The 16198-nt window shown below is 51.2% G+C and overlaps 1 protein-coding gene across 3 annotated transcripts in view; it reads right to left on the reverse strand.

Annotated features, from left to right (window-relative positions):
- The window catches only part of SEMA4D (semaphorin 4D), a 69645-nt gene that overhangs the window by 23497 nt on the left and 29950 nt on the right, over window positions 1-16198 (reverse strand). For 2 of the 3 annotated variants that reach the window (XM_055087302.1, XM_055087301.1), the window contains exons 2-5: window positions 14312-14376; window positions 11751-11830; window positions 1947-2312; window positions 395-540 (exon numbers count right to left, since the gene is read on the reverse strand). In XM_055087302.1, the coding sequence (XP_054943277.1) occupies window positions 395-540; window positions 1947-2046 (246 nt within the window). In that variant the 5' untranslated portion in view covers window positions 2047-2312; window positions 11751-11830; window positions 14312-14376. The remainder of the gene's footprint in view (window positions 1-394; window positions 541-1946; window positions 2313-11750; window positions 11831-14311; window positions 14377-16198) is intronic. The other variant, XM_055087303.1, reaches the window with a different exon arrangement.

The following is a 16198-nucleotide window of genomic DNA, read 5'->3' on the forward strand; positions in this document are numbered from 1 at the left end:
GCCTGCGCGTCCGGAGCCTGTGCTCCGCAACGGGAGAGGCCACAACAGAGGGAGGCCCGCATACCACAAAAAAAAAAAAAAAAAGTGGGGGATCCCTGGGTGAACTGCCAGCCTGGGGAGGACGGAGGCCGCCAGGGGACACCCTGAGATGGGGCTTCGTGGACACAGGGCGGGAAAGAAGCTTCAGGATGACAGGGCCCTCAGCCCTGGTGGACAGGAAGGCTGCTCGCTAGACGCACAGGACGTCCGTGGGGCTGGCCACCGGGGTAAGCAGGCTCCACAGCCAAGAGAGGGCCCGACACCCCAGGAGGAGGCCGGTGTGTGGATCTGAGGAGAAAACACTGGAAAGGGTGTGTGGCCCATACAGCAGGGGAGCGGGGAGCCCACACCATACCTCATGTTGCTTCTTGGAGATATTGTGTGCGTTCAAGGCAAACACGGCTTCCCGGGCGCCCACGTACAGGGTGTCCTTGTCCTCACTCAGCAGCAAGGCCGAGTAGTTGAAGATGCCCGGCTCGTGAAACTGCACCAGCTGCACCTCTGGGGAGGGCGGGGTGGGGGGACAACGTATTAGGTATTTCTGAGCTTGGACACACCCTGAGCATCTGGTCTCCTTTTAGTGCGTGGCTGTCTCGCTAGGGCCACGCGTGGGTCTGCTGCCACAGTGGACAGGCCCCAGCTGAGGCCAGAACTCAGGCACCTTTGGGTGGAGGCCGCCACCAAGTGTGAGGCCCCAGAGCCACTGTGCTCTACCAGTGCTGTGGCCTGACTACCCTTCCTGCTTCCTCCAGCCCAGCTGAGTTCCAAACCCGGCAGCGTGACCTCCTAGGAACATGACCTTCAGGCAGCATGACCTCTTCGCAGTGTAACCTTGTGACCTCCCAGGAGACTGCAGGCCAGACACTTTAAACTGATGACCACTGTGGTTCCCTCTCCCTCCCATCAAACTCTTGTCTATGGGTATTTAATCATCCACAGATGAGGCTTATAAAGAATGTAACTATTTAGGATTTACTTATTCAGAAAAAAAATCATTTACTTCAAAGCCTTTAAAAAAATCTATTTCAGCGATTACACCCCTTAACCCAAGCATTTTCCAAGGATAACCACCACAAACTTAAAAAGCAGAGAAACAAATGGCTTTTTCACTTATTTGGTAATTGCATCAACAGCTATTTAGGAATATGAGGAATTTAAGGATGAGCTCTTTAGGAGTAATAGAAATCTATTGACTCTCTTTCTTAAGGAGCTATTTCTTCTCTTTGACCATCCCAGAGTCAATTTTAAACCTGGCTTTCCATCTATCACCAAGCTCTGATTTTATTGAAGGGTTAGGTGTTCACACTTCTGCTCTTCTAATTTTCCATTGTTGAAGAAAGATGCACACAGGATAGAGGCTCTCCCAGCACACACACTGCCTGGAATTCTGCACAAGACAGCTCAAGCCCTGCAGGCACACCTCGCTCAGGACCACTGAGCCTGAAAGACTGGAGCGGAGGGTTTCTAAGACACAGCTCCCAAAAGAGGAAATAAACAATAGAGAAACTAATAAATAGCAAATGAAAACAATTGGCCTGAAGCTCAGCTACACATAATTAAATATCCTCAAAATATTGATACTACTCGGTGTGGTTTGTGCGCCCAGACAGTGTGCACCAAACGTCATCAGGCACAAGGAAGATAAACTTCCTTCCAGGGCCGCCCCCCCCCCCCCCCCAATTTAGAAGCCAAATCAGCAGGCCAAGAACAAGACCTGCGAGCGTTTCCGGTTATCGGACCATCTCCGCAGAAGCGGCGGTGCCGGCCGTCTGCCCACACGCAAGTGCCAGGAGGACAGACAGACCCAGCAGAGCAAAGGGCACCCGTGCATCTCAACACCACGAGCAGGGAGCAGGGTGGCCATTCCCTTCAGATGCCACCGGCGCCTGACACGGTTCTGCCCTCACCTCTGTGCTCCCAGGTGATCCTAGGTATGGGTGCAAACGCCACCGCTGTCCCAAACACCACGGCGAGGGTGGTGAGCAGCCCCCCGACGGGGGCGCACATCCTCTTCGGCTGGGGCCGCAGTGGGGACGTCGGCAGCAGATGCCCGCGGGCAGGCGAGCCCACGGTGGGTGTCAGGGTGGTCGGTCGTTGCTCAGAGCTGCAGGGCCACGACCTGCAGCACAGCCTGGAGCTGGTGGGCGGCGCGAGCCCTGAGGCCCCGCATTTCTCAGCACTCTGGGTGAGGTCGAGCTGCTCTCGCCACTGCAAATGTCAAAGGCCACCTGGCTCTTAAACAGCGTGCTTCTCTACGGCCCTCTGAAGGAATCCTGGAAGAAAGTGAAAAGGAAGGGTTACGCGTCAGGATGTGTCGTAATAACGCCTGCTTTCTGTTTGCTCAATATCCCCCCACGGCTCTGCTCTCACCACATCCCCAGCCACGGACTCTGTCTGAGCACAAGAGAGTGGGGGGGACAGAGAGGGCTTCCCGTGGGGACAGCCCCACACAGACACCAGAGTTACAGGAGTCGGGGCTTCCTGGTCCTCAGGTGGGCCCGGAACGCAGGACACAGGGACCCGGACCAGGGAGACAGATGCCTGCCTGGCTGCACAGCTTCCTCCCTGTGCGGGCACTGTGTCCAGCTGGTAATGCGATGGGAAGGTAGGGAACGGAATCGGGGTTTCAGTTTCCCTCGGAGACTCTGGCTTCCCAATTCCTGTAATACTCATCGAGGACGACAGCCAGAACTAAAGACTGGAGAGCTGAGCGGAGGCTGAAATGTGAGAGTACACACACAGACACACACAGACACACACACACACGCGTATGTGCAAGCACACACGTATGCACTCATACAGCTATGCATGCCTACAGACACACACACATGCATGCACACACGTCCTGGTCGTGCAGGAGTAGCCGACCTCCCGCAGGGGACAGGGCCACCCCGATGGCCTCGCTCCTCCAGCCTCACCGTAAAAGTCTGCACGTCATGGAAACCGGTCATGGGCTCTGATCTGTCACCGAGACACCTCATGGAAAGAACAGGCCTGTGCTGAACAGAGAAACTGTGGGGCTGGGGGTCCTCAGCTCTCCTGGCACCCACGCTCTGACCCTGCTCCACGACCGCCTGGAGTCCCGGCCTCCCGCCTGCTCAGCCCCGTGCACCATCTGCAAGGGTCCCTGCGGGGAGCTGCAGGGCAGCCCTGCTCCACCTCAGTGAATTGGGGCAATAAGGGTTTGCCCCTGACCCAAGGCCCCACCAGGATCCCAGTGAGCCTGTGAGATGGACTTGTTCCCGCCTTCTCAGGGAGAGGTTAAACCAAAATGTCGGCCTGAACAGAGGCAGGACACTTGCCAACCACGTCTGGGGAACACAATTAAGCTACAGCAGAACCACTGCACTTTGCAGATGTGCTGCCCTGCGGGGCCCACACGGAATCCACGGACGTGCAACCTGCTCCTCAGCTGAGTACCCTCTCCTGAAAAATGGTGAAGCAGCTGCCTCCCCGACACCCCCCTCCCCTCCCCCAGAGGCCCTGGGAGTCAGCCATCCTCACCTCCTCCTCTTCCTTCCACTCCCACCAAGCCAAGCCCCCCTCCAGGTCTACCAGTCCTACTGACACGCCCGGCCCTCCCTCTCTAGAACCTTCCCCAGCACCCACCATCACTGTCAGCATCCTGACCACCAACCCTCAGGACACCTGAGGGGCAGCCAGCTCCCTTACTCCCTCTCCAGCCGTCTTCTCCCGGCTCCGTCTCCCTGGGGACCCCACAATTTGCCACAGGGCAGCACCTGTCCAGCCACCTGCCCTGCTGCTCTCTGACACATCAGGCCAAACCAAACCTCCCAAGAGGGTTTGGGGAGAAGGTCTGGCTTCCTGTTTACCTGGTTAAGTCACTGCCTCCAGGGAGCTCTCCCCGCTCCTTCCTACCCTGCCTGGGAAGTCACCTCTCACACCCTGGTGTCCTTCTCTGGCCCCCAAAGCCTAGCAGGGAGCACGGCTCACCCTCCACAGTACTCTGGGGTTTTTTTATTTTTATTTTATTTACTTCGTATGTGTACGTATGGGCCACTACCACCCCTGCTCCACTTCACAAAGGAAGGACTCATGGGGGACTTTCAAGGTGAGCACTTGCCACTGGGGAGATGCTGGGCAAGGGCCAGACACCAGGGGCCAAGCCTCATCTGCCCGCCCCCCTTCCCTGCTCAGGCACCCACTCTGCACCTCCCCCTCCCAGCCCGAAGGCTGCCTGGTGGGGTTCCCCCTCCACCCAGGATCTGTTCTCCATCCCAACACGCCTATTGGCCCGTGAAGTCAGGGAGCACGCTGAGTCCATCTTCTCCTCCAGGGACTGGCCCATCCTGGGTGGAGACTGGCACCTCTTTTCGACAAAGGGCCGGATGGGCATTATTTTCAGCTTTTTGATTCCTAGAGCCTCTGTCCCAGCTACTCGAGCCCAGCATCGTAGCTCAAAAGCAACCGCAGATGACGTGTGAATGGATGAGCATGGCCGTTTGCCAACATAACTATTTACAGGATGGGTACTGGGCTGCAGGCCAAGCCCTGCGCTGGGGGCCCAGGGGGACGGCCAGCCCAGACACCCAGTGGCAAAGGCACGATCCGTGCTAAACACAACACCGGATGCACCAGGAGGCCGAGGAGGCCGGGAGGGGAAGAAGAGAGAGAGCTGCCTCATGGGGTAGCCCTGAGTGCTCACCCTCTGCGGAGCCAGCTCTTAGAGGCACCCACCGTGTGGGGCACAGTCACCCTGGGGCACAGGGCCCTGGTGGGGACTCTGCTCTCCTGCCCTTAGCAGGGAAGTGAGGTACAAGGTGGCTCCAGAAGCCCAGGCCAGGCGAGGTGTTCCCGATGTGACCCGCTCAGCAAGCAACCCCAGAGTGTCCAGTGAACACTGAATACACCGCAGCAATCCTACACAGCCGCAGGACGCCCAGGTCCTGGCGAGGGCTCTTCGCGTGGATGATGCTACTGGCTCGGGGTGCACCAGACACCCGCCTAGCTCGTTCCCGGGTCCATTTCCCCCACTACCAGTCTAATCGAAGCCGTGCCCACCCCACCCCACCCCCCATCCTGACCTCTCCACAGCCTCCGACCCCTTTACCCTGCTTCCGTTCTTGCCGCCTGGGGTAGAGATTGCTAGCTTCCTGTCCCAGCATCCACATCCCTTCATTCTCACTAACAGAATCTTGATTTTACCTAGGATGGCAGTGTGGCCAGCTAACCATGTCTCCCAGCTTCCCTGGCGGCAGTTCTGGCCAAAGAACTGTGGACAGAAGTTATTAGGTAGGAATTCCAGGAAAGCCCTCTAAAGGAGGCTGACTCAGCTAGTGGCCAAAGAACTGTGGACAGAAGTTATTAGGTAGGAATTCCAGGAAAGCTCTCTAAAGGAGGCTGACTCAGCTAGTGTTGGCTTTTTTTTTTTTTTTTTTTTGTCTTCAGCCTTTCCTCCTTTTGCTGCCTGGAACTCAAATTTGATGGCTGGAGCTCTGCCAGCCACCTTGTAAACATGAAGGTAAGAGTCTCATTCTGAGAACAGCCAAGTGGAAATCCAGAAGAACTGGGGACCCTCACAACATACTGGAGACTTTACACCTGCTTTCTTCTGCCTACCTCTAGACTTGATAATAAACTATTAATCTCTTTAAATTACTGTTTTTTCAGATCTTTGTTACCAGCAGTCAGATACAATTCCAAACAGATACAATCTCCCTGTAACACACTTACCAAACAGCAGCAGCAGACAGAATAATGTTTTTAATGTAAATCAGAGCACATCATTTCCCTACGTGGAACATTTCTCACTCAGATTAAACCCGAGCGCACAACCTTGGTTGACCTTCTATCCAGCCTCTCCTGTTTCATGTTCCCTCCACCTTTCTGTCCCAGCCATTTCTGGACATGCGGAGCCTGGCCCATCTGCAAGGCTGTCTTCCCACTGCTTGGCAAAGCAATTCAGAACATTTCCAAATGTGTCTGTACCAGAGATCACGTGTGTAAATCCCACGGCACAGTCTCATTAATTTACCAGAGAAGACTTTCTCTCTGTATGATTGATCAGTGACTGGCAGTGCCTCCCCAAAGCTTCTCTGCTCCGAGCTCCCAAACAGGTAAGGTTTCTAGGAATGCTCCAAATCAGGGCAAGGAGAAGCTCAGTGGCCGCCAGGGTCAGAGCGGAGTGAGGGGTGAACAGGCAGAGCTCAGAGGATTTCTACCACTCTGGAGTGAGACGTTGATGTGGAGGAGGGGACAAGACATGTGGAAACTCTATGTACTTTCTCCTCAATGTCACTATGACTCTAAAACTGCTCTCAAATAGAAAGTTTATGTAAAAAAAACCCACAATACACCAGCTCAGAGAGGTCTTTCCTGAGCACAAAAGGAGCATGTGTGAGGCCCTGTCCCCAGTGTGCCCACAGCCTGGGGTGCCCTTCTGGCTGCGGGGCACAGATGTGAGGCCCACTGGGATGTTTCATTTCCCCTCAAACATCAGCATGGAGCCCAGTCTCTGTTGGAGGGAAACGGTTTGCAAGGATCCAACGGCAAGAACAAATTCCTACTTTGGTCGCTGATAGAAGTCACTCCTCTGGGACATCCCATGACATGCACTGCAACCAGGCTTAGAACCCAGATGTGGGAGATGGGAGAAGCCCTCTTTGGAAACTGGTGCCCAGAACACAGAGATTTATCTCAACTCCCTCCTCATACCCAGTAAAATTCTGACACCCTAAAAGGACATAAACCCATACGGATAAAAATGGGGAGAGGGTGATAGCCCATGCGGATGTTTACAAACCTGGCAAACTAGAAAGAAAACAGATGAGCATAAGTAGTGGTGTACTGGCAAACCTTAACAACTGGCTCTCCAAGGGGGCAGGGTGCCCTTCTTTGTAGTGTATGCCGATCCCTGGGGTGTAAATGCTGCTTTCAAGCTTCCAACAAGATGTCACTGAACACAGAGATAGGACGAGATGCACGGTAGCACACCAGTGCACGGTAATTCCACCACACAGATACAACAGGCATGTGGCCTCAAGAGGAGGTAATAGTACAGGAAATAGTAAAATGCACAGGAAGCAGTGGGTTTTGAGTATGTTTACCTCCACTTGTATTTTTAATACAATTTATTTAAGTCCACATAATTTAGTGTTTGATAATGGCTGCGTTCACTAGCACACCACTGCTAGTAATTAATTGCCGTTGTGGACAAACAGAGCTGAAACCGGAGCCTGTGAGAGGAGAAGTCACAAAGAAACCTGAGAAAATGAAAGCGACCTTAGAAATTAAAATCTTGATTAAGGCAACAAAATGTTCAGCTGAAGGACTGGAAGATAAAATTGAGGAGGTTTCCTAATAGTTGAACAATGTGACAGAGATAAACACAGGGAGAGAAAAGAGAAGAAAGCTAGAAGATGGATTCAGGAGACCCATGTCTAACTGACAGGAGTTCCAGAAGAGAGTGAGAATACAAGAAGTTACCAGAGAAATAATAACAAGAAAATGTCCAGAATAAAAAACCCACACGCTTATAGAATGGAAGAGCCCAGCAGTGCAATGAATGAAGAAACACTGCAGTAGAGCCCTGGGAGGCAAAGGGGGAGATTCTGAAAGCTTTCAGAGAGAAAACGGGCTCCAGACAATGACCTCTCAAGAGCCACGCCAACAGCTAGGAGGCAGCACAATGCCTTTGAAGTCTCAAAGAAGGAGGACTGCTCATGCAGACTCTCAAATCAAACCCAATTATCAATCACCTGACTGTAGCACAGAAACATGTCCCAAGCATGAAAGTTCTTAGAAATTTTTTTTTTTTTTTTTTTGCGGTACGCCGGCCTCTCACTGTTGCGGCCCCTCCCGTTGCAGAGCACAGGTTCCGGACGCGCAGGCTCAGCGGCCATGGCTCACGGGCGCCACCAGGGAAGCCCCATCCTTAGAACTTTTACCTCCCTTACATCCTTTCTCAGAAAGCTACTGAAGGACTCACGCCACCAAAACAAGGGAGCTATTTCCCTGGTCTTCCTGAGAAGGAAGAAGAGCTGGGGGACAAGAGACAGGGTGTGCTCCATGGAGAAGGGGTGCAGGGAGCAGGAGACAGAGGCCGAGAGGGTGCAGGAGAGATCATGCATAGTTACCGTGGGTTTGTGCACTGAAATATGAGGGTTATGGGTCTGGCAGAGCCTGAGGATGAGTTAGTAACACATTCATAGATAAAAAATGAAGCACACACACTCAAAATGAAGCAGTTACTAACCCCAGAGAAAGCAAAAGTGAAACTTGAAAGGAAATGTGATCAAAGCGTACCTATTATGGCCCAGCTTTGAGCAATACTGACGTGGCACCAATAACAAAAACTGTGGAGCAACGTCACTGGGAGGGTGGGGGACGAGTGAGTGAAGGAGGACATCAGAGAACCCCAATCCTCACCTTCCATGGTAATGCAGGATCTAAAACAGCAAATGCAGGAAATATCTGTACAAGCACTTTGAAGGAATATTACCCAAAATGGCTAAAACAGTCACAGCTCACTGTCTCAGGGACAAAGCGACAAGACCGGAGCTCCTGTTTTCTCTCATAAGCTGTAATTATTTCAAGTTAAAATCATGTGCATTAATTGCTCTGATAAAAGCTAATTAAATTTTTAAAAGAAATCAATGCTTTGATTCTTTGTAGCCTGGAAGACAGCAGTTCAGTGGGTGGAGAAGCAGGGCACATGGCCCCCTGAAGGCAGCCGTCCCAAGAACCAGGCAGAGCAAGATGTGCTTATGCAGCCACACTAGGGTTCATACATTTTTGCAGAAATAGGATTATTCACCAAGCGGCAGAAGTGCCCTGAGCAGCAGAACGGGAGTTAGTGTAAAATGAAGCTTCGACAGCGCCCAGCAAGGGGACCTGGCCTCCTGTCCCTTCACTCGCCACAGATCACACCCCAACCCCAGTCTCTGCATTTGTCGCTCCTTCCTCCAGAACATTCTGCGACGCCCCCACACAGGAGTTCCTGGTAGCTGGCTCCTTCCCACGTGCACCCTGGCCCCAAGGCCACCTCCATCCTCCTCCTGCTTTATTTTCTTCATAGCATGAGTAGGGGCTTGAAAATGCTCAAAGATGTGGTCCCTTCTAGGGCCGGCAGAACCAGAGGAAATACAAACATCCCAGTTAGAAGACTAAGGCCAGAGCTGGAGAGAACCAAGGTGAGGCCCCAGTGGCAGAAAGTTTCGCACACATCATAGCCAGAATGAACAGAAATTTAGAATGGATTCACAGCTCCAGGAAAGGCTGAGCTACCCTAACAAACAGGCCCAGTGAGTTTCAGCAGAGGCGGGTGGAAGGGCCAGTCTCTCTCCTTCCGGGACCTGCAGGAACGGCCGCTCTTCACACGGGCTGCTCACATTGGTTTAGGTGAGAGGGGAAAACATTCTTCTTAATCGCCTTGAGCCTGTACCAACCCAGACACTGTTGTTAAGGAGCAGGGCGGGTGTTGAACTAGCCAGGCGGCCACTCCCTCCCAGCCATTCCCAGGCCTGTCCTGCCCACAGCAGCCCGAGGACGGGACGGGCACGAGTTCTTTCCGCAGAAGCTTCCCAGCATGGGCTTCATCCAGCTCTCAACTGTCTTTACCTCATCAGCAGGCGCCAGATTCCCGATGGCCTCAATCAGACCCTGCGTCTCGTCCCCAAACGGTCTTTAAAAAAATCCACACAAATAGCCAAAGGTCAGGAGGGTCCATGCCACACACAGTCGACTCCTCTCTGGGGAAGGGGTGTGGGGGATAGATGTTTTGCTTTATGACATTGGAAGGGTTTGATGTTTGTCCTTTTTCAATAAGCATGCATTGTTCTGTATAATTTAAAAGTGCTAAGCAAAGCACACAGCACACTCACACAGACACACAGCCACAGTGCACTGAACCGGGAACACTGGCTCGGCGATCGCTGTCACGTTAAGAATCGAAGCCTTAAATGTTCAAATGGAAACAACTGGACAAAGCGCCCACCCTCTGGCTTTCGTGGGCACTTCTGCTGGGAGCCAAGTGTCAGGAGTGTGCATTTGGCCTCCCCCATGTGAAAGTGTCACAGTGAGACAGGAGCCCATTAGAAAGACAGGGTCATACAATGTCACACCCATTACCTACACGTAATTGTGCTGGTTCAGGAGGAGTGCATGACCCCACTTTAAATGTCAGGAGAATGGAACCCAGAAGGGTCTCTGAACCCGGCACTCAGGGGCCTGTCAGTGCCTGTCACGCGGCAGCTTTCCACCCGAGCGACCCTGAATCAAGTCAGGGGGTTGGGGAAGAGAAAATAGGGTAAGGGCTATTTCATGAAACCATACACACATCTGTGTACGTACGCTTGTGTGTGTGCATATGTGTATTGTGTACCTGTGCACATATACACGTATATGTGTGCACCTTTAAGTGTATATCGGAGTATATGCGTGCACGTATGCATCTCTGTGTGACCTGTATATGTGTGCATTCATGTATGTATGCGTACACGTGTGTGTTGTTTGTATACATGTATCTATGTATATGCGTGTTCATTCATGCATGCACACACCTGTAGGTGTGTGCATATGAGTAGGTGTGTGCATGTGCATCTGTGTCTGTTCATGTGTGCCTGTGTGTGTGTGTGCATGTGTGTATGTGCATGCCTATGCAGTGTGTGTGCTCTCTGTGGCGGCACAGAAATCCCGATCTAGCACTGCATTCCTAGATGTGACCGGTGACGAAAGGCTAGGGTCATTTAAGGCAGGAACCATGGGCCGAGGCTATAGTCTGGGGTCTGTCACGCCTACCCACACCTTGGCTTCCCTTTCTGGGACCAGCTGTCTGTAGGGTCACAGAGGGGACACCACTCACTACCCCATGTAAGGCGTCAATGCTGGCATCAATAACAGTATGCTAAACCAACGTTCAAAGTGTCCCCACTGGCATCCCCTGAAAACCCATGAAAGGGGAGCTCAGGTGACAGCTGTGGACAACTACTGGGGGAGCCTGTTGACACTTCTTGTCTATGGGGTTTGCCCAGACAGGGCAGGTGAAGCCCCACTTACCCTCTAGGCCCTGTGGCCAGGACAGTGGAAAACACACAGCTAAATATACCTTCCCCTCCCACCCAGGAACAGAGAACACAAGAGCCACCCTAAGACCATGCCCTGCCAGGGCTGGTGCCGGGCCCAGTGTCCCCATCCCCAGGCTGTCCCCCACCCTAGGCTCCCCTACCCTACCCCAGTCACCAGCCCCGCCCCCAGGCTGCACCCCACCCTCAGCTCCTCTCCCTACCCAATCCCCCAGCCCCAGCCCCAGGCTGTGCTACCCCCCACTCCCCTCCCCACCCTCAGTGCTCTCCTCTCCCACCCCTGGCTGTGGTGCTGATGTCACCACCTTGCCAAATGGCCCTGCCGCCTCAGGAATCAGGAACCGGTTTCAGAAGCTCTCTGTGTCACACACACAACAAACAGTTTTTTGTTTCAACTTCAGTTTCCCCAGAACTTAGAATGGATCCCAGGAGCCAGGCTCAGCCTTAGAGCTGAGTCCAGCTGGACACCCCCCGCTTCCCCAATGGAAAAGCATCCAGGACACCGGCTTTCCCCTCCAGCCGCCCCACAGGGGCAAACAAGCTGGTCAGGACGTCCAGACACACCTTAACCCTCGTTCTCCCACCTAAACCCAGGCACGTGTGTGTCACAAATGTGCCGATGGAAGCCAGGAAGGAGAAAAAGGGCGGCAGGGTGACAGATGTACATACCAACCAATTAATCAGCAATCGATCAGCAGCGATGATGCTGAGAAGGGCATACGCAGGGCAGGTGCAGGGCAGCGGGGACCCTGAAACACAAAGGCCAGAGGAGGGAGGGATCACACCACCTGTGCGACATCATTCTACCCTTCACAGTCACACTGTCTCTTTGGAGGGCGTGTGGCACCCTCGCATAGCGTGTGCGTGTGTCTCTGAGCCCGGACAGCTTAGCACCAGGGAATATAAAATAACCTTCCTCCCCTGGCCTGATTCTTCCTGTTGGCCCACCCCCAGGGAGGAATGTCTGCTGTCCAGGGGCTGCTGGCGTCATAGGGAGCTCAGCTCCAGATGTGCCCCCAGGCTTGTTTCCCAAGGGCTGGAGGACACCGTGTGCACCAGGAGATATTTTAAATGCCGCTAAAACTGGTGCTTCAGTCCCCAGTTTGACCTGTACGGAGAGCAAACTTAGATAAATGATACTGTTGAAAAGTTCTGCCTTAACTGGAATTTATTTGCATTCTTAATTTTCTCCTTACCTTATAAAACTCTCCTACCTTCCAAAGTAACTCCACGGGTGCTTAATTCCAGTAATAAAGAAATGTAAATTAAAATAAAATATCTAATTATCCCCCGCGAGACAGAGAAATTTAAGATTGCTGCTAGGGGTGCTGGTGAAGGGTTGGAGGATTTCTGAGGGCGATTCTGAATTTCCCAATGGCTCCTACTTCCTAGCGAGTCTTGGGCAGCTATCCTATGGACCAGCCCAGTGTGCAGAGCCATGTGGACGAGCACAGCCCACGAGGGCACCTGGAGGGATGTGCCCCCACCGGGGGGGCTAGTTAACAGACACGTGCAGGACACTGAAGAAGCTAGGCAGGAACCACCAGGAAGCACACAGCACCCTGACCACATGGAAAGGCAAGGGCAGAACAGCAGGCCAAGATGACCCACGTGTGTCCAGGGAGGAGGTGCCAGTCCACATACACATACGCGCACACACACACACACACACACACACACACACACGCACAGACACAGACACACATGGACACACACACACACACACAGAGACACACAGGCGCACATATAGACACACATGGACACAGACACACGTCCAACTGTTAACAGTGATTATCTCTGGGGAGGGAGAACGGCCAGGGAACTCACTTTTTAATGTTTGTTTTTAAAATAGTGAATAACGTTTATAATGCTTTGTAACAAATTAATACATTAAAAATTTATGCCTCCTCTACGCTAGACTCAAGTCAGTGAACAGATATTACATCCAGCACATTAACCTGTGCAGTGGTATATGCAATGTTCCACAACCCAGCCCATTTCTTGGTGTCTATTCTCGCCATTTTATTTTTTTGCCCTTTTGCACTTACATAGAAATGAGAAGGGGCTTCTTTTCCTGCATGCTTTTTATGACCACAGGGTAAAAGTAACACAAGTCTATTCTTGCCATTTCTTTGCCCTTTTTGCAATTACATAAAAATGAGAAGTGGCTTCTTTTCCTGCATGTACTTCATGCTTTTTATGACCACAAGGCAAAAGGGAGAGTCCACCCTCTTAGACTTTTACACTGTAATTCTCTAACAACTCAATATAGTACTGAACAGAAGAAACCACCCTTGCTTTCAATTACCTTATGTCCAAAGATTCCAAAATATTTCTTTAAAATAAAGTGCTCAGCAGACAAAATCCAAAGACAAATGATCTAGGGGAAAAAAACTAGGAAAAACCACTTGTAACATAAATGCCAGGGACTGGAATTCCTAATAAGTGCAGTGATCTAATAAACGACAGAAAGAAAAGACCTAATAAACTACAGAGCCCTAGCCAAACAGAGCAGGTAATTAAAAATGTATATGTATATAACCAGCCAATAAACACAGAAAGTGCTAAGTATCCCTAGAAGTGAAGCTGTGTTCATTAAAACCAACCCCCCCCCCCAAAACTGACATAACAAGTCCTTGTACCTGCCACGCATGGCAGACACAAAGACTACGCTGGCAGCAGGTGTGTGGAGAAGCTAGCAGAAATGCCAACCCCGCCAGCTAATCCACAATACGTGAGTAGGATAAAAGGATGAAGGGGAGGTAGGGGCTTACCTTTTGTTTTTACAAATTAAACTGGCATTTCTCTTTCCTCTAAAACTGGAAATACACGGTTGACCACGTATTAATTGACCAAAATTAAGAATAATCACAAAATGACTCAGCTTCAGGGCAGATGACGTGGACAGCCATCTTTTTACCCCAGACATCACTGATGACTGCCCCCATCCCCCAAAGAGAAGATGGAGCATTTCAGTGCCTCGAGCAGGGTCCTGCAGCCCAGAAAGGGGGCAGAAAGGCAGTGGGGGAAGAAAAACAAACAGGCAGTGCCCCTACTGCCCTATAGGCTTCCCTCAAGCCAGCCCCAAGAGGCAGCAGCCAAGTCCAGATCTTTTCCCCTAAGATAGCACAGGGACCAAGGACCAACCTTCGGCTGGATCCCACTGAGGCTTCTACAGGGTGTCAGCTTTGCTAATCTGCGAGACAGACTGAGAAACAAAGGGATTTTACCTGTATCTTGTGCCTCTCGAAACTTCCCAATTGTTTCTAGGGAGGAGTCTTCAGAAATCTTGGCTCTGAAAATAATGGGAAATGAGAATATTTAAACAGTTAAACTGTCCACGTAAACTCAACATCACTTCTGGAAAGGCACTGAGAACAAACTCCTGCCTTCACTTCTGGAGCCCCGCAGCTGACTCTCTGACCCAGGATGGCTCGGCACTTGTTCACTTGTGCAAACAGGAGGAGGTAGGGAGCACGCAACTGCTCACCCAGGAACAAAGGAAGTGACACCTGTTGGTCACCGAGGTGCCGGAGCTGGTCCCCAACCACTGACCATCACCACTTCCCTGCAGAACAAGCCATTCAAATACAAGCCAGAGTCACTGTCAGCTGAGAGTCCATCAATCAAAAAAGTATCATCTACTGGTTATTGACTTCAGATATGTAACCTTTAGAATTCATCTTCATTGAAATCCAAAGGCACCAGGCGATGAAGGAAAAAGAGATACAGATAACACATTCACGAGAAAATGATTTCCTAAAAAACCCATTTAATTCCCTTTTTCTTTGTTTTTGATTATTGTTTTTAAGCCAAACAGAAGAATTTCCACAGTGGTATAGCAAGTTTCTATATTGTATTTGTTACCCCTTCCCAGTGCAGGATAGAGCCCTCAAAATAGGAATCCCCAAGTCCAGTAAGATCACAAACTACCAGACAAAGAGAATCAGAATTGCAAAACCAGAGGTCACAGTGTAGGATTAATGAAGGTTTAGAGGCTGGTTAAATGGATGCTGTCGCCTCTAAGACTGCAAATGATCCAACATATTTTTTAAACCTCAGAATCAAGCTCTAGCATTTTTTTGTGGTTGGAATTATTTTTTTCTCTTGCTTCAAGGGTTTATACAATTATTGCCATTTTTCTGAAGACAGCTGAGAAGTAGGAGATGCTCCTTGGAAACGCAGTTGATGCCCCATCTCTCCCACACAGTGCCCCCACACCCCGGGGAGTGGGACCATCATGCCTGCAGCCCAGACACCAGTTTGTACCCCACTCTTCCATGTGCACCCAAGCACACAGTTTCCAGGGCCACCCAGGGCCCCTCAGTGCCCAACAACTCAAGTCAGCAGGTGAGACCTCAAAGTGACAGGCAGAAGAAATGGTTAGGATTCACCCGGCCTCACTGTGATGTACTTCTGATGGCCAATTTATAAGCAAAAATATCTTCAGATGAGCAAGCAGGTAAGTGTCCTAGAAAAAGTTATATCCACGCAAGACACAGAAACTGTCTTCTGTTTAAATGCTCTTCTGGGCGAGCAGCTGACACAACCGATGGACAGGCGGTGGGCAAACTCAATAAACTATGGTATTTACCCATTTACACGGGGCTTTCCTAGCACATGGGCAGGTGGGGCCCAGCAGCCACTGGGGACTGCTGAGAACTCTTAAGGAAAAAAGAAAGTGAGTCACCCATAAATAAGAGGTTTAGATAAATAATGTGAATACTAAGAATTTTAAAACCAGAAAAGTTCTCTCTTCTAGAGATTCAATAAGTCTTTGTCACTTTAATAAATAAAAGCCCAGAGCTGCTTGTTCTGTGGTTGGACAAAGCGTGTATCATAGTCACCCTAATTTCATGGTTTTGAGCAACAAGTGACAGCAGACTGGGGTACCTGTGTGTGTGTCTTAATCACCTCACACAATGCACTTGGACACTGGCGTCCTCATTTTCTGCCTTCAAGCCAAGTCTCCATATCTACCCTCCATCAAAGAGCTTCTAGCCCCCAGGTTCCTGAGTGAAAATACTCGCTTCTGGCTCAGTCAACCGTGAGGCCCTGAGGGCCCCCAGCTGTCTGCACCCTTTACCACAGCAATTTTTCTCCTTTCCCAACATAAA

The sequence above is a fragment of the Physeter macrocephalus genome, chromosome 9, assembly GCF_002837175.3.
Source record: "Physeter macrocephalus isolate SW-GA chromosome 9, ASM283717v5, whole genome shotgun sequence".
NCBI lineage: Eukaryota > Metazoa > Chordata > Mammalia > Artiodactyla > Physeteridae > Physeter > Physeter macrocephalus.